General features: G+C 40.0%; 1 protein-coding gene across 2 annotated transcripts in view; it reads right to left on the bottom strand.

Annotated features, from left to right (window-relative positions):
- Positions 1 to 25,329, bottom strand: part of ca10a (carbonic anhydrase Xa) — a 180,158-nt gene that overhangs the window by 9,731 nt on the left and 145,098 nt on the right. For both annotated transcript variants that reach the window (XM_029457178.1, XM_029457177.1), the window contains 2 exons: positions 9,650 to 9,835; positions 1,984 to 2,079 (listed from right to left, as the gene is read on the bottom strand). In XM_029457178.1, the coding sequence (XP_029313038.1) occupies positions 1,984 to 2,079; positions 9,650 to 9,835 (282 nt within the window). The remainder of the gene's footprint in view (positions 1 to 1,983; positions 2,080 to 9,649; positions 9,836 to 25,329) is intronic.

The following is a 25,329-nucleotide window of genomic DNA, read 5'->3' as shown; positions in this document are numbered from 1 at the left end:
CAGCTGAACTTTTCAGCCTCAGCACGCCCAGTGCTGGGGACGTCGGCTGCCTCTCTGATCTCTGAGCCTCTCAGTCAAGATGGAGACCTCTCATACACAACAGAGAGACGGGAGCACTGCCACCACCGCTGACACAAAGCCAAGGAGCACATTGTTTCGCTCTGCAAGATAATTGGATTGCTAATTGTTTGTGAGTCGTGGGTTCTTGAGTTGAACATTTAGAAGATTTCAGGTAAAGACGCAGAGGGAGCAGGAGAAGGGAGGACAGGGGAGGAGAGGGGAGGAGAGGAGGGGAGAGGAGAGGAGAGGAGAAGGGTGGGGGCACCTGACAGATCTCTATTAAACCAATATGTGGCTGGATACAAACACAGTCCTACTTTGTCTCTTAAAGGTACATGCGATCAGAATTCTAACAAAGTAGAATCAATGAAGCTGAATATGGACACTTTGACACATTTTGTAAAATGGAAACCACACAAAATCTCATCTGAATCACTTCTATATTTTACATAATTTGAATTCCAAACTCGCATAAAGACGTGTTTGCTCTGTTTTTACTACCTTTATTTACAAGCATATGGCATAGAAACTACATATCTTGGCTAGGTTATGTACTGCTATTTTCAGAAAAAGTGAGGCTACTTAGAAATGCCATCATTTGTCATGTGAGTGGTACTATATATGTTCTAGGACACGTTTTATTTAAAGAACTCCTTACACAATTTTAATTTTTTTTGCCTGCCTGTTGCAAGATTTGATGGCAGCTTTTGATTTGATTTGGCAGGTAAAAGCAGCTTTGCATTGTCATTGCATTACTTTCTGTAATTTTTCAGTAGTTTCTCTGTTCTTCTCTCAGTATAAAACTGACAGGGCTAAGTTCAATAGGCTCGACATGCAGGAACTGATCTCACAGACAAAACCAAGTAACATTTCAGTTTAAAAAAACTATTATTTTGTCTGCTCTGTTATAATTCTGTTCATTCAAGACCATTTAAAGAAATGTGCTGATGTGTAAAACGTGTACATTATACTGAATTTGTTACTTTTAAAGGTCATTTTCACAGAAGACTTTTTTGTTGTTGTTGTCACAGTAGGAAAAAACCAGGTGTGTACAATACATTTAATTCTGAATTTCATTTAGGAAAAAATCAGGGACATAGCCATTGTTAATGTCATTAGTAACACCACCGCTTTTATGTCAAGTCAAAGTGTCTGCTGTCAAAAAGGCCCGTTGTTCTTCTACTACTTATTTTCCTTTGGAATAAATATAGTCCGATTTTTTGCTGCCAGGCTTCCCGTCATACTTTGGGTCATGTAAACCTGAAGTGTTTTATTGTCATGGAGATAACCAGCTATGTTATGCACCTGAGTCCTGCTTTTTATTTGTATTGCTTCCCCTAAATTCCATATGCAGACGACATCAGCTGGATTACTTTAGATACTGAAGACAATGTCTAAATCTGATGATATGAGGCAATATCTCTTTTTATAGGATTTATAATCTTTACCAACAGAATGCTGGTGATTCCTGCAGTATCTGTGCATTCTTGTTTAACTTATGACTGACAAGAGTTAGGACACAAATTGCATCATTTGGGTTTAAAGGGTTAATAATATAAATACGAATGCTGATCTTTTACAGCCTGAGAAGGAACACTCACTCCTACAAATGTGTGACCATGTCAGTGTTGTTACACACAAACACTTGGAAAACTTTAATTGGGTCTGTACTGAACACATGTACATGTTCCATCTGTGTAATGCATACCTTAGCTGTCATGTAGAGCTTCAACACTGATTAACGACGGTCAACGAGTGGAGAAAAACTCCTGTCCAATTCAATGATTAGTATTCTGTTGGATATCCAAGCTAAAACCCAATTCAAATCTCATTTCATTATAGCAGCTGCTGGGTCATGACAAAAAAACTGATTCTGTGAGTGAATACGGCCTACGGGCGGTTAGTAAACATACGTAGACTTACCTTCATGAATATTGACACTATGACCAATCCATTGGGGCTTTTAGCAGCTTCTGTGTAGTTTGTGTACAGCTCATGATTGTAGTGGATCAGTTGAACCTGGAACACAACGAAAGAAAAATCATAATCTGACATTTTTGGCCAAACAACATTATGATGGTGAGGCACAAGTTTGATCCACACATTGAGTACAAAACAGCGGAAAACCTGGAGTTGAGAAGCCTTGAAGAGAATCTATATCTCATTCACCTAAATCCTTCCTCCCTGCTACATCATGTCAGATGATTTAAAAGGGAAAATCAATACAGGATCAGATCTCTCCCGTGCATTTACAGAGACACTCAATGTAATGGAAGGAGGTGGTGTTCGGAACATTTGTATACTCCGCCTCGATGTGGACAGAAATAATAAGAGGGCATAAATACGAGGATTCTGTCATCATTTGATCCGAGGCCAGTCTGCCCAAACAGCATGAGGTTAATGTTTCACTGAGGCAGACGCTTCCTCCACTCCAGCTGTTCAATATTCTTCCCTTTTAATGATGTTTGGACGTGGGCCGGTACCACTCGACTTCTAACTCGTAAAAGTGGAAACTGCTGAATGAGGAGCTCATGGTTCCACTCAAATGATGTCATCCAGCAAGGGTCAGTCAATTCAGCCGCTCCATGGTGCTGGTTTGTTTCGGTGGCTCGGTCTTGTGTGGGATTGTGTAAAGAAAATAATGGGGCAAGTTGTGCACACAGTTTTTTATTTTTGTTTCTAATTAACATTCGTTCTGACTGAAAAATGCAACTACATTTCCCTACCAATACCTTTAATTCTGCATAACTGTTGCTGAGTCGGGTTTTTTTTTATAGTTGTTACAAAAATAACAGACTTGCCACTTCTCATTACCTAAATCAGCAGAATTTACAGCCAACTAAAACAACCTAAAGCTTATCATTTATTGCCTTTAGGCTGTAGTACTTTTATATTTTAATAGTAATATACACACACATGAACTTCCATACACATAAAGGCAGAAAAGCACAAAGGAGTGGTAATGATTTTCAAATCTTTCCCAAAGGCCTTTACGCTTTCTCTCCCCACCTCCATAAACTTCTCATCTTCACTCATTGGCACGCACAGTACCGATGGATATAAATAAACAAATGTAAGAGGAGAGTAATTATGAAATGCTCGATTGGGGAAGCACAGAGCGACAGAACGTCTATAAATGCAATCAAGGCAAGAGAGGAAGTGATTAGAGCCCTACGTTGATCTGATTAGATTTTTAGGTGAGAGCGGCAGAGGCAGCCAATAGAACTCATCCACACTCCCTCAATGACAAATTGCACAAAGTGTGCTGCTGGTGGGCAATAAAAGGCCAGTGTGGGCCATAATAAAATGAGAATGTCTGCCAAATGGAGAAGAAGAAAAAAAGAACGAGATGCAGAGCAAAAGAGGGAGAACATAGAGGTTGTAATTAGATATAAAAACAGTTGAAGAGAAAGAGAAGAGCCACAGCATGTTGGCCTGGCCCGTGAGCCTGCAGCAAGACATCATTTATCACAGTGTCTCACACCTCCTCCCCTCTAAAAGATACAGTCCATTAAGATTCAGCCTCAACACTCTGGTTCTGCTGCCTATTGAACAGACTGTGATGGAGGCAGAGATACAGACGGATTATATAATAGGGTGTGACAGATATTACAGAGTTAGTACACATCAGGTTTGGGGTTCAATAGCACTTCATCTAATCGGAATTCACTATTGAATCTTCTTTTCAAATCCAAATCCCTTATCAAATCTATTGGCAGGCATGGGAAGTAACAGAATACATGGAACGGCATTGCCTAATCCGGATACAAGAACATGTCATTTCATGAACGCTAAGGATGAGTTGTAGTAACTTCAATGACTTCTCATCCAGCGTTAGCATCAGGTCAAATATCCAACACATGTTAGCATGCAGATTTAGCTCAAAGTACAGCCTCAGAGTGTAGCTGTTTACTCTGTTGTGTTATTATATACAGTTCAGATAGGACATTCAGATGACTGAAATTGATGCGACGAATAGCTTTATTGTTCCACAACCTTGTGCCGAGCACAGACACGTTGCTTATGGAATTAAGGATAATCAGTGCGTTAAAAAAAGAGAAGTTGAATGTTTCGTACTTTGCTCTTTACTAATAAAACAGAGCGAGTAGAGTGTTAGAATCTAAAAATCCAGATATTTTGCCAAACTAGAATCAGAGCCAAAATGGAACTAGCTATTGGAACAAATGTGTTTGTTCACCATTTTATACTCATGTTGAACGTGTATAAAGTTTACCATTTTATACTTGCATCTGTGGAAAATCCTCCAAAGCAAGAGCAGACCCACATCACCACAAAGATTCAAAGATTCCATTGAAATCAATTCCAACGTCTCTGCAGTGTGACAGCAGATCCTTGGGCAGCGGCAAAGGTTTTTGGGCTTCAGGGGTTTCACTCAGTTAAACCTGCAATGTAACCTGCACTGAAGCCACACTGAGCGGAAGGGATTTAAGACACACTGCACTGGATATGAAAGGGTCGCTGTTCTCTCTCTGTACTGTGTGTGTGTGTGTGTGTGTGTGTGTGTGTGTGTGTGTTTGCGGGGTCATGACAGCCTCTTTATGGCATGATGGCTGGCCTGGCCCCGGGGGCAGAGAAATATGGAGACAGCAAGTCGATAGCGGAAGAGAGGCGTTAAGCGCTAACGGTGAGAGGGGGCTTAAAAAGCGCTGGGCTGGAAATTACGCTCTCCATCTCAACTTCCATCCATCCGTCCTCCCTCCTTCAGATTAACTGGAGCATAGATCCATAAAACTAACAAACGGACCAGGGCCTGCTACCCCACACACCGATCATGATTGTGCACATGTACAGTATCTACATAGATACCCCTTTTATTATTTGAGTGTTTCACTATCATCTGTGCTAATACTCACTCATGGTGATAGAACATAATCCCAAACGTTAGTTTTCTTCATTCATGTTTATTTCAGCATGTTTGTATTATATATACAGAACAAGCCATTCAGTTATGTTCTGATGTGAGTTAAATCCAACATCCCCCACGATTAGGACGCCGCGGTGCAGATGTGGGCGAAATGTGCCATTTAATAATAATTATTGATAATTAGGGGAAGAGAAAATAAAACAGAAAAGCTTGGATCTAAAGCTCCGTGACCAATAATCTGCCGCAGTGATATTAGCTCAATGCGATTCTTCCGTGCGTGACTGTATTTCAAAGATGACATACGAGGAGATATACTGTATCTGTGATTGATGTGGATTTCAAATGTTTGGAAAGCTGCCGATGATGAATCCTTCCTAACAAGATTTGTGTTAAATAAAGCTGGATCCTCCTTTAGCTCTCAGCTTGTAGAGGCTAACACTCCTAATGTAATCTGTTTACACTATAATATATCATTATTATTACTATTATTATTATTATTTGAATAAACCATTTACATTTGTTTGTCCATCATCATGTTTCATCAGATCATCTATATAATAATGATAATGGTAATGTGTATAATTGGTCATTAAGGGAACAGCTGCTCCGTGGGGTTTGCTTTTCAATCCTTCTCCAGAATGCAGACTTTGACTGGATGTTGGTGGAAAGTGACTGAATGTGAAAGAATAGAAATTCTACTATGTATTATACTACTCCCGACAGCTGGGCTGAGTGTGGCAGGATTATAATGGCATATAACAGAGTTGTATTCTCACTCAGGGTCAACAGTTGTTGTAAAATAAAACCTTCAAAGATTTCGAGATGGTGGATTTCAGCAGAATTCTGCATGAAAGGTTTCATTGTTGTAAAATACAGTTTTTTCTTGATGCTCTTTTTGTATGTAATTCAGCTTTGATAAAGTACAATGCCTTCGTCTCAACGGGTTGTTACTTGCCTACAAGTTATTTAACTAAATAGTAGCCTGGGATGGTTTTAAAGAAGGTGGATTTTAAAATACTATCAAAAATGAGACACTGTCGATCAGTCCAATACCAATATTATGGGTATGATGCCATTTAGCTGATTGCTGACTACTGTTGTTTTAAATACAAAGATCCTTACAAATGAGCTGAGGCTATAAATGGAGCACTGGTTCATACTTGTCCCGATACAAAAAACATCAAATGAATGAATACAAAGTAATACATTAAGACAATACATTAAACCAAGATGGAAATCCATGAAATATTTAAAGAGATACTTGTTGTTTTTTTGTACTAAAGTTAATTTCTATGTTAGCGTTCTCTTTTTATATGGGTCAAATACTATTGTATAAATAAAAGAGAGTTTTTTAAAAAGCAGTTTTGACCTAAAGACTGAAGACTTTACATGAGCAGATCTGGTGAAGAGAAAATATTTGGAATATTTTAACACTTATTAAAAGACCAAGGTGTTTCATTTTCAGATTAGACTGTGAAGCAGCTCCAGCGGAAAACACATAAACACACACACAAACACATACACACACTCTCTTTCAGGTTGATACTTGTATTTTGGGTTTCTATTAACATGTTTTACACACTTTAATCTTCCCAAATCATATAAATAATATGATTTGTATGATATCATCCTGTGCGTCTGAATATTCAGAGGAAACTCCTTAGAGTTATCACGGCTGTCCGGGTTGAATTGATCACTGTATGTTTCTCTTTATGTCTCATGCAGATTACAACCTAATTGACATTTGCATGAATCTAAAGTAATGAAATGGACACCTTCTATTTACTATCTCACTGCAAATTCTTTTGCAAAAGTTAGTTCTTCATCCGTAGGTGGAGATACTCATTATGTTTTAATGAGCCTACATCGGAAGGAACCAATTCTGAATGTGTCGTTGAATCACATGTGTTCACTAAATGTTTCTTTCTGTTAATATTGAAGTCTAAAACATTTGTGAAGTTCTCTTTGCATTTACTTAAAGATTGATCACGATGTGAGCCAGACCATCTCAACATAAAGAGCCAAACATCGCAGGTGAGTGCGCTGCGCCCATCTGTGGGGAGTGTTAGTGCCTTGCTCAGAGTGCAGGGTGCACAGGTAGGAGGAGAGGAGCACACAGGTGGGAGGAGAGGAGCACACAGGTAGGAGGAGAGGAACACACAGGTGGGAGGAGAGGGGCACACAGGCGGGAGGTTCATTTAAATGAAGCAGTGCAAAGTGAGTTGTTGGTGGAAAATGTGTCTTTAGACTTTGCGCTGAGAAAAGATGTCTCCGAACACTTCGCCAATCTGTTTATTATAAACTTAATACTTGGAGCTTGATGCTTGAAATGCTTGAAATGTAAACGGAAACATTTAAATGAATCACTCTTAAACCAAGATATGTGTTTAAATTGATATAGTTGGCTCATCTATTTCACAGTGACGAGAGTGTGTTTATTAATCACCACACCCTCTGATCTATATTCACAGCATGCATGAAATAAATGGCAGGTTTGTTTAGCGACAACCACACAAGACACTTTGTGTTTGTCCTTTAAAAATAACGCCTGTCTGTCCTTTCTGATAGCGGTCCAGCAGCAACATTCTCCCTGCATTTACACCTGCACGAACAGGCAGCTGGCTTTCATTATACATCAGATATCCAGATAGACCTCATCTTCACTGTCTGTCCCTTTACAGATGAATTAGTGTTGGCCATGATTCCTATCACTGAGAATGATGTTAAAAGCTGATCTCAGAAGTTGTTAGTGGGCATCTGCCGATCACTCAATGCTGATTAAACATAAATGACTTGATGTGCAGATCTGTGTGTTCAGGACACACCGTTACAGAGGCCTCATGTTGCCATGACGATGTGTACTTCTAACTGTGTGTCGGGAACTGATAATTAATCATATGAATGCAAATGGATGTGTAGAGAGAATAATAACATTAATGTACTGCATAATCCAACAAAGTCTATATATAATCATATATTTGAATACTTATCCATAAATATTGATGCTGATGACTGAGGCTTATTTAATGGGATATCTAAATACAACTGAATTGAACATGGATGCACACACACACACACACACACACACACACACACATACACACACACACACACACACACACACACACACACACACACACACACACACACACACACACACACACACACACACAAACTTAGGCTGCCATTTCATAAGGATGCTTTGCTTTAAAAACTCGTAATATTTATCTCTTTGTTCACGTTTGAAGGACATGCCACCACTCATCTGCAGATGGGGGCGAGAGGAAGCCAGAGTGAAAGAGAGAAAGAGACTTTTCTGCATTTTCGATTATGAAATATCTTATTGTACCTTGAAGGCACGGCTTTGGCTCAGAGGAACGCTGGGGTGGGTTATCAGGGGAGTTGTCGCAGGATGAGGGGGATGTTTTCTAGTTGCCATTTCACTCAGAAACTGTTGTTTGAGTGAGAACACGGCAAAAGGGAATGAGATGTTATAAAACACATTCGGTCGCAACCTTTTAGGCCTTGTTCTCCCTGCTGTTTGGCAGTTGATACCTGCAACTATCCGTCTATTGAGATAACTGCACTAACTCATAGACAGAGAAATAAGATTAATATTTAGATATTTAAGTACAAACTAGAAAAATACAAGAAAAATACAGCATGTCTTTACATGAAGACTGTCAAACTGTTTGCATCTCCCAAAATCAAAAATATAATTTTCATATAGTGTGCCTATGCCACATTGTCACCTTTAAATCAAAATATTAATTCAAGGATTTTTCCTAAAAAACTTACAGAGGGTGATATTTGTTAATTTTATCCCTGACGGAGGAGGCTGGCTGTGTGCAGCCTGAACAGCTGAACCCAGGGCAAAATAAAATGTGTAGCTATATGATAATGTCACATCCTCTCTTTTTTCCTCCAACACAGTGTTAACCCACGAACGACCAATCAGTGAAGGCAGGGGTGAAATAAAAAATGAAGCCCTAGAGGGAGCCTCTATATCCTGTAATGTGTGTGTGTGTGTGTGTGTGTGTGAGGTGTACTTTCAGGCCTGGGTTACAGCTCTCTCCACCCCGAGGCACACAGTAAACACCTGTTTTATTATGATTTGAATATCAGCTATCAGACTCTGAGGGAGGATAAATTATTACCATTAATTATAATACATTTGCCTGTCAAGACTGCAATTATTTTGTTGCCACACAAATTAGTTATTCATGTAATGGCGGCGGTGAATTGCAGCGGCCTGAGTGACTCATCGTTTTGTTGGAACAATCAAAGCCAGGGAAGCTAATTGTTTCACTCGTCAAAATGTTTAAATGGCAGAGTGCAACAGTGTGTGGAGGGACGGAGCGTGTGTGTGTGTGTGTGAGTGTGTGTGTGTGTGTGTGTGTGAGTTAAATACTTAACTGTCATCTCCAAGACAAGTTTGTTCCTGCTGAAAACACTGATGCAGATCGCAGCCATCATGTGAAAACTCATTCAGAGTGTCAAATGGTTCTCTGCAGATTTGGGCTGAAAACCTTTTCTTCCACTAATCACATGCAAGACAGAGAAGCTGAACTCAAAGGAACTGGTCATTTATGTAAGGTTTTCCAGTCTACTATCCATTTATTGAGAACCAACCTTGTCCTCTCTGCACGACCCCACTGTTTCTTTATATGCTGACAGTAGTGTGTTTACTGCAGTGTAATTCACCTCTCCAGAGAAGGCCTGTCCGTTTAGCAGGTGTTCAGAGCCCTGGCCGTCCTCGCTGCCAAAGTGTAGCCGGATCTCCTCCAGACGATGGCTGTACGTCATTGGACCTCCAGAGATGTTGACCAGATGCTCCTTCTCCAATCGCAGAGAGACGTGGCGGCCTGTGTTGTACATCGTCCCTCCCACCTGGACAAGAGGAGATGAGGCACAACTGATCACACAAGAATCACATTCCCTCGAAGAAACATATCGTACACCTCAACATATAAACCTTACAGAACAAGAAGAGGGGCAAACTTACTGTGCATGTGTGTTTATTTAACATGATGTGCATTGTTACTACAGACTGCAACTGGGCCGCATGATGTTTTTACTCACACATAGCTAGAAAAGGTAGAAAAAGAGGTGTTGGTATACTAACTTTGTAGTCTCTGTGTAACTGTGGCACAGGTAGAGACAAGTTAGCAAACTGACTCAGTGTGTCAGTAACCTGGCAGTATCTTTTCTTAAGTTTGCTAACATTAGCCACCGTAGGCTGCTGGTCACACAGACACAGGCTGTAGAATATATCGTGTGTTTAACTGAACAAGGATGCATTATATTGCTCATGAATTCAACTTGCTTTTATGAGTGTGCACACACCACATTTCCTGCAGGTTAATGATTACATCACATTACAGTTCATTTAGCTGATGCTTTTGTCCAAAGGGACTTACAATAAGTGCAAACAATCATGAGGATACAACTCCGAACAGCAAGAATATGACTATGAATTCAACCATTAGCTACAAATAAGCCAAACCAATATAAGTGCAACATACAAAGAACAGAATTGTATTTTCATTCGTGGAGGTGCAGTCGAATGATGAGTTTGAAGTTAGATGTTGGACAACACAATAGTTACCACCGAAAGCAAAAGACAACATAAATGAATCAGTGCAGAGCTTACAGCTGTGGATAACTCCACTAAAGGGTGACTAAACTCCAGCTTCATCAACTCCTGCTTTTCTTTTAGATTTCAAGCTGTTAATGTGGTATAGCATTATGGATGAGCTCCAACTCTGCCTCCAAAAAAATAATATAAATAAATATGCTACATTTTGGAGGGCACATAATTGATTTAATTCCACAAATTGTACCAGAGAAGTTGTTGTGCAGGTTCAACATAACCATAAAATTTTCAATTATGCTGTTAAGTAGTCCCGGGTGGCACTACGTTTCTCTCTACATGTTGCTATGACACAAACATCATTTCGAGGAGACAAACTAACTGCTCAAATACATTTCAGTGTGAAACGTGTTAAATGATATAAGTTTATCCCCAAACATCTTGTTTTATTGCAGAATTATTTCTATAGAAAAAAAAACTAGAAAATATCTTCTAAAATTATGCAAGAAACTCACAAAAACTTACAGCAGACTACATAAAAGGATGTTTACTATCTGAAATCTTTTTAAACATGAAGTTGTGGAACAATTATTACTGAAGGATATTATCTCTCTAGTCAGTGTTCTGGTTGACTTGACAGAGCAGTGAATCATTTGTTTAATAAGAGCTTTAAAAACGAGTGAGGAAAATCAGCTTCTCTTGAAGTCTTCTTCAGCTCCACCAGCTTTGGTTTCAATAATAAGGGGATGCTGCTGTCTCGCACTTTTGACAGCTTTTGGAATTTGTGTTTTCGCTGAAGCCTGCGCTTCAAAAGAACTTCTGCAGCAACAGTCCTGAGGGTTTTATTAGGCGGCAATCTGAGCTGGAGGGGGGCGATATTGTAAACTGTAAGAACACTTCAGCAGACGGAGCGCACGGACCCGCAAGTGAAAAGAAAGGACAGGTAAGTATGCAAAGGGGGTTGAAATCATCAGAGTCCGCTGACAATCGATTCATTGCGAGTGTTTAGGGGAAAGGGGGCATTACAAAAGGCTTGAGTAACGATCTTTATCTGTAGCTCTGTTTATTTATTTATGATAGGGAGTTGTTTCAAAGGCGAGCATTGATATTCATGCCTCGACTTTGGGTGGACTTCCATCGCTCTTATCCTCCTTTCTCTTCTCTCCGCTCGCACTCCCTTTGCTTTCTCCCTCCTCTCCTGCTCCTTCATTCCTTTTACCACCACCACCCCCACCTCCACTCCTCTAAATTCCCACAGAGAGAAGACTGCCCACACATTGTAAATATTTTATAGAAGCTCTGAAAAATCAATGATTTGAAGGGAGAAAGCGAGAGCAAGAGAGAGCGATGCAAAGAAAAGATAAGTACGTGGAGCAGGGGGAGAGAGGTGTGTCGGATTATGTGTCCAAAGAGGAAAAAGGTAGAGAGGAGCAAGTGAAGGGAAGTCGACAAGTGAGGTGAGACCCCTGAAAAGGCCAGAAAAACCTCATCTCCCTCAAGACCTCCTTTGGCTATTATTCATGAGGTAGAAGTGATGAGAGGTCTGTAGAATCTCCGTAGACATCAGACATAAAGAATGTCCAGCAGGCTGCCAATAAAGGACAATGTGAGGCAAAACGCTAAAAATATGCAACGATGCAAAGATTACCCTACCCAAAGCATATGTATACACGGACATTTTACCATATGTTCCACATCTCCAGAACAATGGGCAATAATACAGCGCTGTAACAGTCCTCCAAACTAAACTACAGAATGTGTATACATATATAAATATATATGTATATGTAAATATCAAAGCGTATATGTATATATTATGTATGTATGCATATAATTATGTATATCTACATCCATGTTGTGTCATGTTGTGGTGTATAATGTACAATGTATAATTTGTGTGAGGCTCTGCACAGCCTGGTGGCACATTCCCTTCATCTGTCAGCCTCTCTCAAAGATTGAATGACAGCAACTCACCAACTGTCACTCAGAACTAAATAAGCTTTTTGGATGAGAGATAAATAAGTCCAGATACAGATTCAGGATATGACATCACACACTATTTCCTTCTTTGTGTCCTGACGGATACGAGTCGTGAGACTTATCAGGTAAACTTTAACATACGTTGTACGCATTTGAACAAAAGACAAACGCTGTTTTTAAGGGGATCTCTGCTCGAACAGCCTCCACTCTACTGGTTCCAGGCTTTCCACCAGGAAGACTATCTGCAGATCCAACACTGATGTTGGGTAATAAGGAGAGGACCTTCCCCAAACTGTTGCCACAAAGTTGGAAACATATATTGTCCATCAGAATCATTGTTTAGACAACTAAAGTTCAAAGAGGCCTAGTAATGACAAAAACAGACCAAGTACCGAAAGCGTAGAAAAGGAGTCGGACACTTGTGCCACACAGCAAAGTTATTAAGCACAAACAAGAGAAAGATTAGCTCAACTCGCTGCACAGGATGACAGTTTCTTCCCAGCCAATATCTGTCGTTCGGGTTGATTGCTCATGTCAGGGTTAATGGCTGCAGGCTGGCGGCGAGGCGTGGGTAGTGAGGTGCTGTAGGAATGACAGAGGAGAGGGGAGTAATGATGTTTGTCCTACAGTGAAAGCTAGATACAGAGTGGATGCTAAGAGATCATGTACAGTAAAAAGCAGCTCCTTTTCTAATTGGTAATTCTTTCATCTCCTGGGATCGATAATCTAGTGAAGCTATTGACTCACAACAACAAAGCAGAAGAGAACATCATAGTAGAATCTCTGCTGCAGATGCTGAGGGTGGGGGGACTACGACGCTGTGATACTATTTTAGATGTGCAAACGATCAACTTTAAAAATGGTTCTTCTTTTGAAAAGAAAAACCAAATTCCGTTGGAGTACAAGATCACTTTCTGGAAAGAGAATGAAAACATTTAAATCATTCATATTTTAAGTGAATCTTCTGAGATGGGGTTGAACTAAATTATATTTAGCAACATTTAGCCAGATGGTGGGAGCCAGACGTGAAGAATAAATGAATACAACAATTACCAGACAAAGTAAATGCGGTGGAAAGGTTGCATACAACGCAAAAGCTCTATAATCCAATCTGCGTTGTCATTATTCTTTGGAGTCTCGACATTTGTGCGAGTAGTGAAGTCATTATTGCAGGTGGGTTGGAGTTCATATTTTCATTCTCAGTTCTGAATGTATTTCAGGAAATCATTGACTTGTGCTCTATTCATGAAAATAGATAAGCAGAGGACTATGCATCACTTGTACATTAAACAAGGCTGTCCTGCAAACAACACAAACACAGCAGTCCAACTCCCCTCATGTCTCAACATTATACTATTATATATAATAATATTTAAATAAATGTGCTTCTCTGCACTCCACTCTTTTGTTGAGCATATTGCTTTAACCAGTACACACTTACTGTAGTTCTACCCATGATACTGTGCTGCACATGAACATTCATACGGCCTGAAACTGGAGCTGTACCACAGAGCTCCAGTGTTGTCTGAAATAAAATGACAATGTGAAAGTGTTCGCTCGTATGATGAACCTCCGGTCTCTCTGCTTTACAGAGCTCTATAGTGACTTTCAGCTCATTGCTTAGCTGTCTGACCACAACTTCACGCTCCACCCAACTACTGCCTGGTCAGAGGTCTAACCGACCAGGTGCGCAGTGCAACACTTCGGCCAACGTAAACCAGCTTCTTCCAGCTGCAGGTTAAGCATAGCTGGCCTCGCTCCAGTGGTGTAAAGCTGCTCCTGATCATATAATGCTTAATTGTTGATGTCATCACCCTAAAGAAAGGTTTTCAATGTTGATAATATTTCAAAATGACACACTTAGATCAAGTGTGACTGTGATATCATTATATCAGATGTCCATCACAAATAAACGTCCATAAAGGGGATTAAAAACCATAGAAAAAATACACTATCCAGTGATAATTATCTGTATATTCATGAGTACACTGCAAACAGGAGCTGCTTATAGCTAATTTAACTAATTAACGTTTAATGGTGCCAATTAGGCTAAAATGTAAACACATTTGTATCATTGTGTCATTGTACCAGAGTATAGTGACAATAAAGATCATTCTGATATTGGCTAAACTCCCTGACTAAGGATTTGTTTCTCAGTGAGTCAATATGACTATTAAGTTGATTGGAGGCAGGTACACAAAGGCCTGCACGATGACAAATGTATGTTTCTTCTTCTATCTCTGTGAGATGCAAAGGTTATTTTGGAGTCAAACCATTGTGTCTTATTCCTTAAAAACCTTTTACTTGACCTGTGATCCCAAACTCACACCTTGCCATGAAAACAAATGTCCATAAAAACAGAACATTTATTTGTTACAGGTAGAGGATTTTCCTGTGCTTCAAACACACATTCTCACACTCAGAAGCACCCACAGTCAAGCGTATGAACATGTACTGGCAGTAGAGATGGAAGAATGATAGCGAAGCTCTGAAGCTTTTTACACTCTACTGAAGCTCACTGTTTCAATACATTGTGTCGGATCTTATGTCAAATGAGAAATAAAACGTGACTAATGACTTCCACATTTTCAAACATCACAGCTAAACTTTGTGATAAACACATCAGTCATTATCATTAAAAAGATAATTTATTAAATATAATTTTACAATGAAATCTTACATAAATATTAACCATAAAGTTTAAACACAGGAGTCTGCACTGAACACTACACCAAAAAGGTGAGCAAGGTAAGCAAAAATATTTAGTATGTAAGATTGTTGGACAATGCATTCATTTACTTTTTATGTATAGCAGATTTAACAATAACAATAATAAGATTGAGCCAGAGCCTTCAACTATCAAACTCCTCTCCTTTGGAACCAGCTCCCAGTTTGTGTTCGGGAAGCAGACACCCTCTCCACATTTAAGAGCAGGCTAAAGACTTTTCTCTTTGATAAAGTTTATAGTTAGGGCTGGCTCAGGCTTACCTTGAGCCAAGCCCCTCGTTATGCTGCTATAGGCTTAGACTACTCGGGGACTTAAACCTCTATTCTCTCTCCTCCTCCTTTCCCTCTCTATCTGTATGCATTCATGTCCCATAAATGCATGTTAGTAACTCAACATCCGGGGCATCATCACCAGAGTTTCCGTGTCTCTCATCTGGCAGGTTGCCACTATTAAAGGTTGTGTCTGGATCATGAACCATGGCTGTGCCTGTTGATCTGGTCCTGCCTGACACACCTATTTTGACGTCCTCCTGGATCCATCTTTTTCATATTTGATCCCATCATGTTGTATTTTTACTATGTTGTTTATTCTCAAGACATGACATCAATTGCACGTCTGTCCATCCTGGGAGAGGGATCCCGCCTCAGTCTCTTTCCCCCTTTAATTGTTGGTTTCTTTTAGGGAGTTTTTCCTAGTGGGGTGCGATTGTCTAAGGACAGAGGGTGTCGTATGCTGTACATTCTGTGAAACCCCCTTCACAGACTGTCTGAGACAATTGTGTAAATTATGATATTGGGCTATATAATAAATTTGATTTGATTAAAATCAGCGCTCCATTGTCCTTTGTCTCCACACTTGAAGCGCTGCTGTAAATTTTACAAACCACAAGGTGTCTCTGTGTTTGCTGCGTTTGAAGCCCCAAAGCTTCAAAAAATGTTCTGCACAAATAGAAATAAAGCCCCAAAGCTTCATAAAGCTTCATACGCTCATCACTTACTGGCAGCTACTTCAACTCATCACAACAAGTGTATCAAAAACACCTCAAAAACACAGAGGGAGCTGCCAACACGGCTTGATTTAGATAGAAACTGAAATGAAGCAAACAGCATCATTGTTCAGCTTGACAGCTGAAACAGCATTTCACACACACAAACACTGTTACAACACAGTTCCAAAACATAGATGAGATCACAGCCCACATTATAGGAACACACATAACAACACTGGCCTGTGCATGCATGTGTATAATGTATTTCAAGGCTTTTTAAGGTCATTAGTGAAAATTACAAGTGCCACCCTCTGCCAAGGTATCTCACATCATATGTCAGTGCTGTACGCCTCCTGTAACCCCTTAATACTCCTTGTTTTGTTAGGCATGCTTTTCGTCTATTCCAAGAAGCTTCCAGGAGCAATGGAGCTGAAAGAATTGCACTGAGCGTTTGTCCTCCCTTAACAGATAGTGATGATCACAACGCACTATCACATTAGAGGTAATAGCTTGGAGAACGTAAACAAGTCATAAAGGAGATTGTTGACTGTCTGGGGAAGACTTGGTAGTAGCAAGCAGGTACGGTAATAGAAAACATCAGTGGCATGCTGGTAATGAGAAAACATTAGGAACATCATCATTATCAGAGCACACAGATCAATAGAGTAAATTACGCCTTGTTACTAGAAAAAGTCTTCACTAACTACTGTATATGTTCAGCTATTAAGCTGCAGTGTTTGATGCATTTTAAACATCAAAGCCACCATCACCTAATGAAAAAAGGGTTTTAGCTCAAAGAAAGTGTAAACCCAAGCAAAAAAAACAAGTTTTAATATGTCAGAGTAGTACATGCCAGCGCGCACAGTAAAATGGTTAAGTAGTGGAAATGGTGATAAGCTACATGAATACATTAGACAGTAACTATGAAGTGCACATGTTCTTTAGCAACCATCAGGTTTTTAATATCTGCTCTAAAGGCCTGCAGCTGTAAGCACTGAATCATGTCGAAAGCGTAATGTATTTGATTAAAATACAAGATGACTGGTGCTCTTTTATTAAGGTGCGCAGATATGAAGAGTAAATGGAATGGATCGAGATAGAGGGTATGTATCTACAGAGGGCAGGAGGGACAGAAAGAAAGAGAGAGGAGACAAGGGGGAAAAGACTAGCCGTGAAACATTTAATACAAGCAGGGTTGTGTGGGTTGCATGTGTTACCCTTAAGGCATTTTCAATTTCTTACACTACATTGCACCGCAGTGAAGTTACGGACACACATACCAGTACAGTATGAGATATTTAGTCTTTACACATGCATACTTTGGATTCATACATATTTTGTTGTGTAAAAGCACTTGCTGGAGGTCAAGTAATAGGGAAAACATGTTCATGCATGACGCACCAAAAACGATTTTAAAATAGTTGGAATGGAACTAATCAAAAATACAAAATGGAACTAATCAAAAATACAAAATAATTAGAAAACGTTTGTGTGCAGTGGTATGGTTGATGAGCTCTAAGACGCTCAGACAACATCAACACTTACTGATCATGGTACAATGCTGGAATAAAAGCTAAAACCTTGATTCATACTCGTGTGCTGAGTCTGACCCAGATGAGTGCTCTGGACAGTCAGAACAGGCTGTTCTGTCTCAATAGGTGGAGTGAGCTGCAATTAATTAGACCCTGTAAAACATTAGGAATCCAATCAGGCTTCAGCACCTCAGGAACCTCATTTATAAAAATGCACTTGAATTCCTTTTTCAACTTGATAGAAAGACCGAATGCACAGTGACGCACATCATGCACAAAAACAACTGGTCTTTTTCCCCTTTTTTTAAATTTTTATTCTGTGCAATGGCAATTACAAAATAAATATGTACATTCAATGTGTTCATAACAGAAATTGTAAGTTATAACGTATTACACCATTACCTTATCATGTTCGACTCTACAAGAAAAGAAAATAACACATATTTGGATATAATAGTTCCCTCAACAGAAGTCCTCAGCAACACATGAAGAAATGTGTGCATATCAACACTAACCTGCGTAGAAGAGCTGAGGATGGTTTCCCTAACACTCTCTCTCTCTATTCACATGTGTATAATCACAACTGATTGTAGGATTCCTCACACTTTGAATCAAACGGCCGCCAAAAGCACAAAATGCAATGAAATACAAAAAATCCAGTTAATATATTTCACAATTCAGTAATTCTCTAAATTGTTGGCTGTTGAGAAAAGAGTCTTGTGAATACTGCCGTGGAGGCTCCAGGATCCTTTAGTGTGACAGCCTAACAGCCTTCTTGAACACAGGCATCTATCCTTCCCCCTTTAATCACATAAGAAGAAAGTGGTCAGGGGAACATGTGTTGTTTGACAAAGAGATTATGTTACATTTTTAATTCTGAGTACCTCTCTGAGCCTTCAAAACTGGGAGCAGATTATTTTTATTCTCAGGTTGGAAGCATATGTTTGTCTTTCTATCTGGAGAATAGTAAAGAGCTGTTGGAGCGTCTCCCTGATCCGTCCATCAAGATGATATTCAGATGCAACTTTAAGATAACTTCTCAAGTCACGACACAAGCAACATCAAACGCACTGGGGCCGGAGCGAAATGAGGCTTTAAATTCAGCATACGACTCAAAGTACCAGCCTGAAACACTCTGTTTCAAACATAGTCGTCAGGGGATCATCAGTTAAAGTCCATCTAGAAGACTGATTATAAGGGAGCTCTTCAGGCTCCTCTTTTCTTCTTTGGTTCTATTTGTTTCTACCTTTCCTCAAGCCTTCACCTAGGTTTTGTTAGGGCACTTTCTTTGAACCCTGGAGTAGTTTCTCCCTTTGTTGGGTGTGTTTGAACTTGTAAGAACATAGCAATCACAGTCGGGTGCAGACAAAATCAATTGGGGCTTGTTGACAAAGAGGTTTCTTGGTACGCTTCCAATCCAAGACGGGAGCTTCCTTTGAACTGAGAATGTCATCTAAATACGCTAGCACCATTGTTGTTCTGGAACAATTTTGGGAAATGTAAATGGTTTCATAAAAGACAAATGATGTTTCTACATGTATAATACATGCAACACAATAGGCCTGAGCTCAGGTTCAGTTCCCAGTTGATATCGAGACGTTTTTCAAGATGAGTCACGTTTTAATTTGCAGAAAAACAAAACAAATGTGTCCAGACAGCTACAAAGAATCCAAACATTATTTATAGCCAAACAAAAGTTAACAACTAAATAAAAGGTTCTGTGGATCATCCAGAGGAATGGGAACACTGCTTTAAGAGATGTTGCTGTTGAATTGTTGAAATGTGACTTGTTGTAGTAAGCATGCAAACATACTTTAATTTTGAATATTCAGCATTAGGCAAATCCCTTCGCTGCTCTCCCTGCCTCACCAACTCACTGGTGGATTCCTCATCAGACGTCCACTCGATCTTACCAATTACTTGATGTAGAGTGGCCTCTGATTCAACTCTGTTACCACGAGCCCTCTCCTGAGCTTAACACACTCTTTGTCATTCCTGCCACAGCACCAGCTTCCACCGCAGAGCCGGCCGGCCCGATTAGCTGTATGTAATAATCAAATAACAGCTGATAAGGCAGACAGGGGAAGACAAAAAAAGCCAGGCATAATGTCATTTTATAATCTCAGAAGTTAATTGCAATCGAAATACAGGACGAGGGCTTGGTTTTGGAAGGTAAAAGAGAGTTCAGCTCGTTCCCGAGTTTAAAAGTTTTCTCATCTCTGGCAAGGTCATATATGTATAACGTGTACAAGTATCAAGAGGGTGAATAAAAATAATAGACTTTTTCTTGCCTCCCACTTTCCTGATATTGTAGTGCTTACCTCAGGGCAAAGACAGACAAAGGCAGCCAATAGCTTTGAAGGAAGACAGGTACGATGATAAATATTTGATGCTATTGACGGGTTGTTGTGCTCAGAATGAGAGCGATGGAGCTACACCCTTACATAATAAAATCTTGCCAACAAACTGACTCTGCATCACTGTGAACTGTAATCATTGAAAGAGTTGTATCAGGTCTAAAAGCTGATATTGATTCAATACTTGATCCAGAAATACTTGGGAAACCTGCTGAGTCAGCGAACAGAAAGAGAATTATAAAAGCAATTAGCTCTGAACATCGGGCAAAGAGTTTTGACAAATGATGCAGAGCGCTTTTAAGAATAAAATGATTCGTGATTAACATACATACCTGCATTAAAAATTCAATAAATGGATCAATGATAAATAACAATTCAACCTTCATGTATAAGAAAAGTGAAAATAAAAAAGGGCTATTGGACCCCAAACAGGGTCTGAAACCATCTGGCTGTTCTTCTACTCTGAGTCACTTCCCACAGACTTTTGGACGCTGTTTCTCTGCTCCGAGCAAGTCTTTCTGGTGAGGAGAGGAGGAAGATGAGGCATTCGTAGCCTTCTGTTCCTAGCATCACCTTCATCAGCATCAGTCAGGCCCCTGATTAAGACCCAGGCCATGCCAGCGAGATGACAGTACGACAGAAGCCCGGGAGGTTGTGGAGCTCTGGAACCTGTCCCACAATGCCATCTGTTTTCTCATGATCCACGTCACAGAGGGTACACGGAGAGAGAGTGGCAGTGAGGCTCACACACGTGACGCAAATAGAAATTGTATATTTAAGTTAACATTCTAAGTTTATTTTGCTAATAATATTTCTGTACTTGTATTACTTTGAGTGCCTGTAATGGGCTATGTAATGAATGACTGGATACATTCCCATCCTGCTCTTAAAATCATAGGTTTCCTAATTTTGCTTCCCATACTTAGTTCAGCAATTCATGCTAATCCTGCTCATAGAAATTAAAATTAAAATTCCTTTACATGGAAACAGGAAATGCTGTAGATTTCACTGCAGAATCCACTTTAGGTTTTAAATACTGAGCCACAAGGAACGAGTTACAGCTTGGATATGCGTGACGTTCACACAGGGGTCTCGGACCCTCACACTGCTCAACATGTAGAGGAGGAAAGGAGGTCAGGATTAAATTAAATTAGTGTCAGAATATTCGTCGGATCCCAGCTCTCTGCTGGTGCTCTGGAAGCTGCTCTGATTGTACTGGCATCCTCATTAGCATTCAGACACAGTGCAGGACTGCAAAGCTACTGTCGGCCTACTTATCATTGTGGGGTGGTTAAAAAGCACAGCCATATGTGTGCGTCAGCCTGCATGAAGTACTGTATTTTATCTCTCTGTGAAGATCTAGATTCATACCACAGCTCCAGCTGCTCGAACTAAAGGCTGCTGTGAGAAAACACTGGGGCCATTATTCAAGTAGAAAGCACCATATTTATGCTTTGCCCGACCGTGTGTATGGAGATCTTACGTGGTTGTGAAAGCACTTAAGCAGAACAAAGCTTAAGAGTTACTATTGTCATGATTGAACTTGGTAGGCTTTAATTTAAAAATCACTTTCACAATTTAACAAACACATTTGGAGATGAGGGGCATTAAATCCAAACAGATTATGGCTCTGACATACAGTGCTGTCATGCTTTCTGGGATTTAACTTGATACACAAAATACTTCCGCAATAGAGGGCTCTGTGAATACTCACAAATGACAGACAATGAAGATATAACATTATCATTTTTGCTATGTTTGGTGAGAAGACAGAGAGGTAAAATGAAAGGAGGGATGAGTAAAATAGCGAGGGTGGGGATGGAAAGGGATTCAAAGAGACGGAGAAAAAAGCTTGTCGTCATAATGTGTCTTAGAAAAGGGTCGGTCGCCCACACAATCACTTTGCTCCTGGGTACTTGGCTCTGATTTATTTATTTTGTTTGTGCTAAGAAGCGATCCTCTGGGCATTGTATAAGGGGAAAGCCCTATGCCTGGCCTTCAGGCTCACCATGGCAGCAGTAACTCTAAATGTATAACGTCTGATGATTTTTCATCATTATCACTCTGCCTTTTTCTCTCGGAGTGTTGACTGAGACTGGCTCCAGGGCTGGTTTCCGAGCGGCTGGAGTGTGTTTCAAAGCTCAGAATCACAGAGAAATCTGAGTTGTCTAAAGTGGACGGCAGAGGCCTGTTGGACTGCTCTGTGATGAAGTAATGACTGCTGACAACAAATTTCAGGTTTGTATCAGATTCGCGGTTAGTGTCCACGTCTCACAGCTACAACAGAAGAAGAAAATTAGGCTGGCGAGGTTAGGATTATCCACAAGAAGAAAGGAGAACAAGCAGTGAGATCGCTTATGATATGAGGGTGTGCTAAGTGGGGGAGAGATGAAAGATGCGGTTCAGGGATGCTGCTCAACTTGCTGGATGCAGAGCTCAAAGCACAGCCGAATCAAAGACTGAAAAGCACTGAAACACAGGGAGAAAGAAAGCGAAGAAGGCAGGGCAGCAGAGGCCTTCTACCGTCTTAAAGCTTTTTCACTTTATCTGTTGTCGATTGATGTTGGGACACTGAAGTTGCAGAGTCCTCGACTCATTAACACTAGAAACAATAACAGTGGCAAAGAGCCAGGTGGCTTTTTCAACCGCTTTAAAGTGGATTCCGTAGATGCTGTTTGAATACTGATTTAATGTGCACATTCTTTATGCACATTTCTCATTTGCCAGGATCAGACTACAAAACATTTATGTTTTCGGAGAGCCAGTTCGGTGATGATAGTGCCTCAGGTTTCTGCTGGGACTTGGCCAAGAGACACAGTAGACAATTGGACCACGGCCAATCATAGCTCGCTGCCTTTCACGACCTACGTGACAAGTAAAGGTGATTGGGGCAGCAGCGGCGATAGATCAGGAAGGTGAACAACCATGTAGACGTTGTCAAAGCAGGCGATGTCTTCTCTTAACTGATATTCCGTTGGTTTATCTTTCAGAATCCTCCCACAATGTTGTGTCCCGAAGAAACAGTTTTAACACAAGTGACATAGTATTAGTTAAAGATAGAAGATGTTAGTGTTAAAAGAAATGTAACAACTAAATAAGTAAAAGTCGACTGCAGTACTAAGAAACACACACACACACACACACACACACACACACACACACACACACACACAAAACACACAAAAACACATACACACACACACACACCCACACCCACACACACACACACACATACACACACACACACACACACACACACACACACACACACACACACACATGAAGCAGATTCATTTTTTTACAAATATAAGATTATCACTTTTTTCCACTGTTCATCATCACATCATATTTAATGTATCTGTAAATTGGCGGTTTGAATGTTCTGGTGCCACACATGCAGTAGATATAGTATATAATCACACTCTGGGTATGTTTATTAACAGAGAATGTTCTATGAAGAACCAAACACTGAGAAAGATTTAGATTTGTTGATGATCAAACACTGACGAAGAGGACCTCCGATGTCACTGCATTATTCTACTGCATTATTCTACCACTACCTCAGTCTACCTCCTTGCCAGCCCCTGATTAGTGATTCCTTTTCAACACATTCTCTTGTTGACAGGCATCCCAAGCTACCTGGGATTTTTGTGCTGCAGCCAAGAACAATGTGAGTAATATAACGCCAAAATCTAGGCTCAACAAAAAACTAAATAGAATAATCACTCAAATGAATTCCTGGATTTCCACATAAACAGCAGGCTTATATTTCTAGTTATTACATGAAACATGAAAACCTCCGCAGTCGCACCAAGATAAAATAACAACCTGGATTTATAGAGCTGTGTAGATGTACCTTAAGAAAACTACACAGACGTAACGCAGTAATACTGTGCAGCCCTATTTTAAATAGGTCAGTCTTATGATTGCAGAACTAATATAGTCTAAAAAAACCCTCTGACTGCTATATTAACACATGCAGAAACACAAATACTGTCATATTAGTAAACATGACAAATGTAGCTCCACAGTTTGGTATATTTCTTGCAGTAAACAATCTGAGACGCTGCTGTCAGGAAGCATGTTAGATGCAAGTAAATCTCAAATTCAAGATGTGCTTTGTTTGCCCTTTGAAGAAGATGCAGCTTTCCCAGATTAACAAGATATGAGACAGCACACTGTCACACACATGACCACCTCACATTCGTGCAACATGCAACACACACACACACACACACACACACACACACACACACACACACACACACACACACACACACACACACACACACACACACACACAAAGCTATTAACCCTAGTGGGTATTGTTGCATCAGCCAAGTTGGTTCACCTAAATCACAATGAAACAGGTAGGTACTACATACAATACAATAACATAACGAATAAAGAATTTATTTTAAAGGTGCACTAATCAATACTTGTATATTAACACATGATCAAAATGAATAATATGAAAGCTGTTGTTGGGAGTTATAAACACACAGACAATTACCAACTCTGCAGCTCTCCTCATCTATACAGAGCTCTAAGACCTCTCTTAGCTTGTTGTTTAAATTTTTATAAGCAAAACCCTGCAGCATGTTAGCTGTTTACCGGAGGAGCTCTGGTAAACAAAGCTTTGTTACTTTCCCAGCACTAAACGGCATTCAGCATGCTCCCTTCTTACATGAAAGCTGCACTAATAGGTAGTTCTTAAATTAACAATGGTTCTTCTCAGCTATTCAAATGTTTTACTGTCTTTTAGTTCGTTGTTTTGGTTTTACTCTCTGCAAATGTCACTTTAACTTCATTTTCATCTGCAGCAGGCAGCTGTTTTAAAAGAAACATCAGAGAACAGCTGGTGAACACAGTGGCACATTTAGCAGCTAAAGAGTCAGACACTTGTCGCAGGATTTGGTGGAGACCAAAACCGAGCTAAAAGGAGAGAGAATATTGGACTTAACCAAGGAGAAAGAGAAGAAAGACATCTGTGAATGAATGCTAATGCTGCTCCACATCGGCTGAATGAATCAGGCAACTGTTTGCTAATATGTTACAGATAATAACTTTATAAAAAGAGGAGTGAGGACTTTAAGTGACCAACAAAGGCTGACAAAGTCAATTCATGCTGCTCGGTGGTTTAGTCATTAAAATAAATGTACATTATACACAGGTATGTGTGTATCGATACATGAATATGAGATGT

Source organism: Cottoperca gobio, chromosome 19 (assembly GCF_900634415.1).
Source record: "Cottoperca gobio chromosome 19, fCotGob3.1, whole genome shotgun sequence".
In the NCBI taxonomy this organism is placed as follows: Eukaryota; Metazoa; Chordata; class Actinopteri; order Perciformes; family Bovichtidae; genus Cottoperca; species Cottoperca gobio.
The sequence above is the reverse complement of the archived record's forward strand: the minus strand, read 5'-3'. Positions and strand labels throughout refer to the sequence as shown.